This window comes from Mytilus trossulus, chromosome 1 (genome assembly GCF_036588685.1).
Source record: "Mytilus trossulus isolate FHL-02 chromosome 1, PNRI_Mtr1.1.1.hap1, whole genome shotgun sequence".
NCBI classification, from domain to species: Eukaryota; Metazoa; Mollusca; class Bivalvia; order Mytilida; family Mytilidae; genus Mytilus; species Mytilus trossulus.
Genome location: NC_086373.1, coordinates 91,341,239 through 91,350,372, shown reverse-complemented (window position 1 = coordinate 91,350,372; position 9,134 = coordinate 91,341,239). Strand labels below are relative to the sequence as shown.

At 31.0% G+C, this 9,134-nt stretch overlaps 1 protein-coding gene across 1 annotated transcript; it reads right to left on the bottom strand.

Annotated features, from left to right (window-relative positions):
* Nucleotides 1–221: 221 nt before the first annotated feature.
* Nucleotides 222–8,911, bottom strand: LOC134711143 (cysteine and tyrosine-rich protein 1-like). The gene is made up of 4 exons (XM_063571588.1): nt 8,699–8,911; nt 6,262–6,376; nt 3,960–4,144; nt 222–1,768 (listed from the first exon to the last, which is right to left on the bottom strand). Exons 1-4 carry the CDS (start codon nt 8,763–8,765, stop codon nt 1,620–1,622), a joined length of 516 nt encoding a protein of 171 aa, XP_063427658.1. The 5' UTR covers nt 8,766–8,911; the 3' UTR covers nt 222–1,619.
* Nucleotides 8,912–9,134: the final 223 nt, after the last annotated feature.

The following is a 9,134-nucleotide window of genomic DNA, read 5'->3' as shown; positions in this document are numbered from 1 at the left end:
TTATACACATTATGCACTCAGTTTCTTTCGGTCATAATGGAAAAAAGAGAGACCGTATTATGGCTTCAACAATTGAAACATATCCGTTGATGTCTACGACATATATTTTGACTAGTGATGGTACCCGTAAAACTCCACCTTAGGGAGCTACCATTTGATTTTTATGGGGGGGGGGGGGGGGCTAGGATGAAATTTGAAAACAATAGGTAGGACAGGAGTTTTGAGTAAAAAAAAGGCAGGATGAGGCACTTGCAAAAAAAAAAGTCAGGACGACAATTTAGTTAAAAAAAAGTCAGGATAAACAAAAAAAAAAGGCAGGACCGCACAGAGTGAAAAATAAAAAGGCAAAAAATTAAATGGTAGCTCCCTTAACCACTAAAAAACCTTAGTTCAGCGTCTGTCGGAAAGTTAGTTTCGAAAAATGTTTTTCTGTATACACATATTGCCCATGTATCCATCTTTTATGTTTTTATACAATCACTACTTTATTTTTAATTTAATACGGGAAAAAAGGGAAAACATATAAATGTAATGAAGAAAGAAAACATTTATAAACACTTTTAAAATTTGTATAAGTACTAGTGCTTTTAATCCATAACAGCCATATGTAAGATTTTTATTTTTTCAAAAATGATAAATTAGACAAAATGGGAATACATGGTTAATTTCTAGACATTACCTAGAATTTGTCATGACTTTTACTTTGTTGTAGAGATTCTTAATGTCTTCAAAAGGAATCACAAGCATGTTATCCAACATTGCACGTATCACTTGTTTTATCATTGTCATCGGCGTCACTTATAATACTAGTATTGTTGGCATTTGTGATATAAGTTCCTTTAAGGATAAGTCAAACTAAATCAATGTGATTTATTTATTTGTATAAAAGAGCAATGCATGTATAAATTGTGCATGACCCTTTATATTTCTCCAAAACACTTGTCATATACGGATTAAGGGAGGGGCTGGGGCTCCGGTCCCCCCTTTTTTGGAAATAAATGGTTAATAATATAGGGAATCACTATCATCGAAGGACTGACAATATGCTATTCATGATCATTCCTAAATCTGATCATCAAAATTTTTAACAGGAAGACATCAAAAATGATATAAGTGACTGATATAATTGTAAACAATTTCCATTGTTAAAGTACATAAAAAAGAGAATAGAAACGAGAAATGTGTCAAAGAGACAATAAGTCGACCAAGGAGCCTAAAACAGCCCAAGGTGTCCTCAACACAGCTAGAAAATCCCGCACCAGGTTTACATGTATATCAATGTATATTAGTGGTGCAATTGATCGTACATTGACTTACTGCATATGCATATTGTATACACATGTATTTACAGAATATTCTCTAATTTCAAAGTTCAATTTTAATCATTTTAGGCATTTATGTAAAATGAATGGGAACATCAGTCATATTTCAAAAACAGTAAGTCAACAAAGGTTTTGTAAAATTCATTAGATATTTCCCAAAATTCTTGATAAGACTAATTCTCAGTAATCATATATATGTAGGTGAGTTTTGAATCTATGTTTCGAACTAATTTATCTAACACTCAAATAATGCTTCATATAAAAAGAAACACTATAAAGCTTAAGAATTCCTCAAAATTAAGTATCCTTTTTAAATCCTAAATTCACATTCCCAGTAGAGACAACTTCGTTGTAAGCTGGAGGAGGCGCTGAATACTCAGTGTTATATTGATTCGGACTAGAATACTGGGAAGGAGTAAACTGTACACCGGGTTCGTCAAATGTGGCTGAAAAACAAATATTGTTTTATTTCATTCAGGTAAAAAATAAACACAAATAGGTTATATTAAATTAAAGTCCTGGTATATAAAGAAGATGTGGTATGATTGCCAATGAGACAACTATCCACAAAATGACACAAGCATTAACAATTATAGGTCACCGTACGGCCTTACCTTTGATAATTTTTATATTAAAATAGAAAATATGAGAATCAATAAAATAAAACCGAAGTAACTATATACATATATTCATATTCAGTCCCCAGACACAAACATTAACAATTATAGGTCACCGTACGGCCTTACCTTTAATATTTTTTATATTAAAATAGAAAATATGAGAAACAATAAAATAAAACCGAAGTCACTATATACATTATATGTTATTCAGGTCTCAGACAGGGTATATACTGTGACATTCCCGGCTTAGAGTTTAAATCCCCTGAGCCGAAGGCGAAGGGGATATAAGCCCTAAGCCGGGATGTCACAGTATATACCCTTTCTGAGACCTGAATTACACATATATTACGGATAACCCCTGACTTATTGTTATTTCCCAGTGCAGGTTTTTGTTCACAACACATATATAAGTTGAAAACCCGAAATGTTCGGCATACTTGAAGGATTTTCTAATTTGCTGTGATCATAATTTTATCGTGTATGTAATAATTTATAATAATTACATTAGATGTATGTTTCATTATAATACGTTATTCTGATTGGCTAATTGCACATCACATCTTATTCCGTAAGCAATTGCATGAGACAATATTTCATTCATAATGACACGAGGTCCCACAATAAAGTGCACAGGTGAATTTAAAAATTAAACTTCATGAAAATCGTGTTTTTATAATCCTAGCTAAAAAATGTAATTATAAGTATTGAATGCTTCTTTTTGTAACTTTATAGGGTTTTAAAAGCGTTGACCGTGCGTACATTTTGTACAAAATGTACTTCGGTCAACGCTTTTACACCCCAATAAATTTACAAAAAGAAGCATTCAATTCTTAAATAACACTTTTAACATTAAATTTAAGTATTAAAAGTGTAAATTGCGTGTTTTTGTATCAAAAATGTATTATTGATTGAGGCACGTCATTATTTTCCCTCTGTGAGCCTCTGACAATCTGAAAGCTTTTGACTACGTCATATAGTAACCGGTGTTAAGATGACGTTTTTGAGGTTTTCCAATTGGGGATAAAAAAAACGTCGTATATACCCCGGCAGTTTCCTGAATATACTCTGACATCTCTGTGTTGTTATCCAATCACAAACCTCGACACATTTGTAATCCGTAATATATATTCATATTCAGTCCCCAACTATTGTAGAAAAGTGTTTATATTACATACCAGTTTCTAAATGGTCACTTAAATAAGTTAGCTAAGATAAGTTATGATATTTGATCGTAATGATTGTCATGTGTGTCTTAGTAACAATCTAATATTTGGATTTTACACCAATAAAATGATTTGATTTGATTTGATATCAGCTAATTTCTGTCTTCAACCCTTGTGTAATGTTTTGATAAAAAAAAAGTCCACAAAAAACACCGAGGGAAAAACAAAGATATTTGAATAAACAATTGGCATTCGAATAATATTCCGGAAAATTGAGAAAAGCTTTCAACTATTATTTTTTTTAATTACCAAAACATAATTTTCTTCAATCAAGGATGGAATTCTGATGGGTGATCGCAATACTTTAAAACCAGGTGTAATCCACAAATTTCTACAAAAGGATATACATATTTACCAAGACAGGAATACGACAGTTGTTTTCCATTCGTTTTATGTGTTTGAGCTTTTGATTTTGCCAGTTGATAAGAGACTTTCCGATTTGAATTTTCCATTCGTTTGATGTGTTTGAACTTTTGATTTTGCTATTTGATTGGGGACTTTCCTTTTTTAAATTTTCATAGGAGTTCAGTATATTGTGATTTTACTTTTCCTTGGAGTTCGGTATTTTTGTTATCTTACCTTTTTAAACATCTAATAACATTCTGCTTATCTAATACGCGCCATTTGAACTCGTCTGGGTGTTTGAGCTTTTGATTTTGCCATTTGATAAGATGCTTTCCGATCTGAATTTTCCTTGGTTATACCTTTTTAAGCAACTTATAGCATTTTTCTTTTTCAAAGATATATTGAAATACGTTGGAATGAATAAAATAAACTGCATATTTGATACGCACCATTTGAACTCATCTGGTTTGTTGAAATAGTGGCGATTGTTGCTTGGTTTGTTCTGACTACTTGTCCTCCAGAAGTCTTATTACCACTACAGCAGCAAAACGCACAACACATTATGCATCCTGTTAAAAACACAGCACCTCCTATAAGGGCACCAAATACAACGCCTACGATTGCACCAGTTGATCTGTGATAAAACATTAAAATTATTATAAATATAGTATATAATAGGATTATAATCATTTATATACAAATCTGAGAGTCACTTTAACAAATTTTAAGGACGCCATCACGAGTTTGTTGATTGTTATGGAATAACCGTTTCATGGATGAATTCGGATATGTTATCATGTCGTAACAACAATCCCCTTCCCCTTTTTCACCGAATGTGAACTACCGAATTAGAGTATTTACTAGATTTTAATAACATACGGTAGCAATACACAGTTAGGAGTTTGGTTTCGCATTGTGGCTCCGGAGGATTTTTCAAATATGAAAGTTATTGTGTAATAAATTTCATTTTCAGACAACTGAGTACTAATTAAGCCATCAAGATTATTTTTCACATGTTTTATGGGCTATTTTCTGTTTGACTCTGCGTATTTTCATAGCTTAACCGGCCATTAGTCCGGAAATTAATGTAATGTTTCCACACACTTTTTTTCTAAAAGAAGTTTTTCACGCAATTTTACAAAAAAAGAGATGAAAGATATATGTAAACTGTTTCAGATAAGGTTTTACTTCAAGCAATTGAAATTCTACTTTTTGCCAAATTTTTGGGGAAACATGTGACATCTTTATCCCCTTTTTGCAATATTTTATAGCAAATAATGCAGATTATTGCCATGGATACACCTAAAAGAAACGATACTTTATCATTGTATATGCTGAATACAAAATATATTGAACATTCTGATTACATACATATGCACATATATGACACAAACAGTAAGCTTAATATTTCAAGAAAGCAATGAAAAGGGGATGGTAAAATTTATGAGTGCAATCTTTTTTCCTAACTATTTATTGCTACCTTAGCAACAAGACGGGTGCCATATGTGGAGCAGGATATGCTCACCCTTCCGGAGCACCTGAGATCACGACAAGTTTTTGTGTTGCTTAGTCTTTAGTTTTCTTTGTTGTTTCTTGTGTACTATTATTTTTCTGTTCGTCTTTTTCTTTTTTAGCCAATGCGTTGTCAGTTTATTTTCGATCTATTAGTTTGAATGTCCCTTTGGTATCTTTTGCTCCTCCTTTAAAGTTTTGTAATTGTAAAGGGTTCAGAGTTCAATGTGACAAATTGATGAACGCGCATTCATTCGGAGACGAAAAGATGAGGAAATACGTCTGTAATGTGTTATCATAAATAAACGCACCAGAGATACCATGATTATTTCATTAAATCAATAGGGACACATTCATGTTTTGTGCCTTTGATAGACTTCAAAGTTTGATATTTTTCAAATAAGGAATTTGCACTTGTCCCATTAACATATATGGAAAGCAAACCATTAGATAAGAAAAAAAACATTAAATAAAAATAAAAATAATTGATGTTTTCATTTTAGTTTATTGATGAATTTGATTTATGGTAAATATGTCAACAAGTTATACTTATTATATTCTATCAAAACTATGATATAAGTTATTATTAAAAGTCTCTTCCCGCTATTGACCGGATTTCATTATTATTATTACTTTTTACTTTATTTTGCTGGCGCAAATGAAATTGTATAACTTGGTGCAAATGAAATGTCAATGTACTATAATTTGGGTGCAAATTTAATATTTTTTGGACGCAAAAACAAAGCACTATTAATTGACAGTAAGTCTATGGAAAGGAAATGAGCCACTATTCAATTTAGCACTTTTTACAACTGGAGTAATCTTCAAGTCTATTTGATTGCCACTTGTTAAAAAATGTCGATCTGCCCAAACATGAAGTATTTAAAACAAAATATGATTCGGGAAACAATAGTTATCTCTGCGTTAGTTATAAGTATACCAAAATATCCAACTGTGTAATGCGGAAAATGACGAATACCATAATAATAAGACCGGGATAACCCAAAATGTTGATATCTAGGTTACGTTGGTATCATCGGCTTATTGTTAAGAAAATAAGGTTTCAACTCCCCCATGCAAAGACAACCATTGACGGATTTTTGCAACATTTTTTAAGTCTTTTTTATGTGTTTGTGATATAGCTTTTCAACTGTATTAGTTCTTATACATCCTTGGTTATAAGACTTAAAGTGTGATAACCTGAATAACTTGACAAAAATGCAGATAAAACCAACTTACAGAGACGACGAGTAATAAGAGTAATAGTTGTAGTAATAGGTATAGCTGTAACTTCTGTAACTGATATATCCACGATAACTACGAAATCCGGATCGAAATCCACGTGCCAATGCAGCTGAAATGAAAGAATATATCTACATTTGTTTAAACGTTTGTTAAATAGTCGTTAATTTATTACAGGCAGTCGATAAAGATTTTTTTTAAATCAAGGAATTACAAAAGAAAGATAGATTCGTTAAGATATTTTGCGAAATTTAAATAATTTCATTTGTATCTTTAGTTTTATTTGTGTAGAAATTCAAGTAAACCAACGAGTTATTCAACATACTAGTACTATTAAGAGGTCTTGGAACACAGTTATCGTCCTTTAATTTTCGTCCCTACTGTGAACAGTGTATTTCTTGTAATATTTTTTCATACCCCTTCCCATGTTATTGTTTCGTGTGTCATGCATTAAAAAGCAAATAAAGGGTGATATTTTTCAAAAGTTTGGTAAAGAATTGAATAGTAAAGTATTGATTTGGTCCAGTTGAAAAGGGTTAACAATTGATATGCATCAAGCTGTCAAACAAAATTTAAGACTCCTTAACATAAAATTATTCATATTTTGAGTTAAACCTGATGAACTTTTTTTTATAATAATTTTGATTTTACTGTTCCAAAAAATTGTACACCACACTATGAAGATAATATTGAGAAAGCGCAAGTGCAATTTTCTGATTCGCCTGTATTGTCTAAAATGAATACAACTGTAGTTGGGAAATAACAGTGTTACCAGGCATAGTTTGCACTACGATATACATATTTGTAATCATGACTCCTTTCTCAAAGATAAATATAACACAATAAATGTCTTCCTTGACGTAGGATTCATCTAATCACGCCTTGTCATTCATTTACATGTGTTTTTCCCGCAAATTAATCAATATATTGTGAAATAGACCCTAATCTCAAAATAGCCCTAAAAGTATCTCTCTGAATGTCATAACAAAAATAACAGTAACAGTAACGACGCCATTTTATTAGGATTTTCCGTGCTTATCCTTAATCAGTACAAGCAAGGAAGTTAGCAATACGTCCATGGTACAAGTAAGCCCTGTATTAGTAAAATTAATGACATACAGACAATTTCATTGGTGTGAAGGAAAGTATTGTGAAAAGAGATTATTTTGAATCGAAATCCTTAAATCTTTTCAACAGTTTTCTTGATTTAATTAAAAGTAAAAATGAAAAGAAGATGTTGGAAAATCCCTAAAAATCTAGATATTAATATAGATATTATATTGTTGAGTTGTCTTTACAGTATAAACCATGCTTTAAATTTCCCAGAGTACAATAAATAGTGCAGAGGCAATAATCTGTCAATACCAAATTTATCTATTTTTTAAATAAACAAATAACTTAAACAACCGATAAGAGGAATATAAGTCAGAAGCCTGTAATTGAGTGATTGTTGTTTGTGTCTGTCTGATATATCTGATTTTCGTTTACTTTCAAAGGTAGGATTTAGTCACAGATTTTTATTAATAATGTAGTACAGTGTTAAAATTAAGTGAAAAAAGTATACAAACAATAAAACTTTATATGAGTTCTGCTTTAAAACTAATGCAGCACACCTTTTTATAAACTGTTACGAATTATTTTGAAATAATTCAATTGAACTTATATCTTTATTTTTGAAAGCATTATTTTTCGTCAAAAATATATGCCCAAAAATGCACTTTAAATGTGTAAAAGTTAAAAATCTATTCGGCTTCGAATGACAGAGACCTCATGACCAGAAAACAGCTTGATACTGATGTATACTATAAATGTATTGAGCCAGCATTGTAAATATCGGAGGTACCATTCAAGTTTACTGCAAAGATTATTCCAATCTTCATATCAATCTAATACATGTTATAATTGTATGACGTCATTGAAATTTCTTATTAAACTGAAAGAATTTTACAATTTTATTTACTTAGAGAACTTAAATGACCAATAGGACATTTGTTTGTTTTTGAAACTTGAATGCATCATATAAAAAATAGAGACAGTAGAGTTGAAAAAAAGGAACGGAACAACCTTATCAAATTGAATTTGAAGTAAGGTAGCTACCATTTCACTTAAGGGGAGGGGTTTGTTTTTGTCTGAGTCATAATTTGTTACACGCAAGGCTCATTTTTTCAATTTTCAACGCTTTCAATGAAATTATTTTTTCCATAATATTTAACACTTTACGGTATGGGGGAAATCTAGATTCAGAATATATTGTCTTCTGCTTGACTAGATTATTTGTTTCTTCATCAAATTGGGGATCAGAATTTTTTTTTTGAAAAAGCATAATGCCCCACTAACCGGCCTCCTTTTTTTGTGAAAAGTTAAAATGGTCTTTCACTTATGTTTGAGGCAAAACGAATGCAATGTCGGACATCAATATAGACACAGTACTTACTGTCGATGAAATAAAGGATTAATATAATCCACACTAAAAATTTGTATGCACTCCTTAAATTATACATAATAAAAAGATGTTACTTGATCAACAGTATTTCAAACTAAAATGTACTTATGTCCATGTTTTCACTCTTAAATTACAAAAAAAAAATCACATTTCAAAATTTGTATTTCAAAATGTACTGTTTGTGTTGATAATGGTATGTTTGCGTTGTGGACCAACCCGACAAATTTTTATCTCTTATCTGAGGAACCCAGGGGTTAAATTGAGTATAGGTCATAATCAATTTTAACATACCGTAAATTGAGATTTAAAGATTTAAAACAGGAACTATATTCTGGTTTCTTTTCCGAGTTTAAAAAAAAACACGAAAAGGAGTCTGTAAATTTTCATAAAGTGTGTTTTCTTTTATTTGTTGCTTTTAAAATGATAA

Coding starts and splice junctions, on each gene's coding strand:
- LOC134711143 (XM_063571588.1), bottom strand. CDS start 8,765: ATGTATAATTTAAGGAGTGCATACAAATTTTTAGTGTGGATTATATTA. Junction 6,377..8,698: donor AATCCTTTATTTCATCGACA/GTAAGTACTGTG, acceptor CTTTCATTTCAG/CTGCATTGGCACGTGGATTT. Junction 4,145..6,261: donor TCTTATTACTCGTCGTCTCT/GTAAGTTGGTTT, acceptor GTTTTATCACAG/ATCAACTGGTGCAATCGTAG.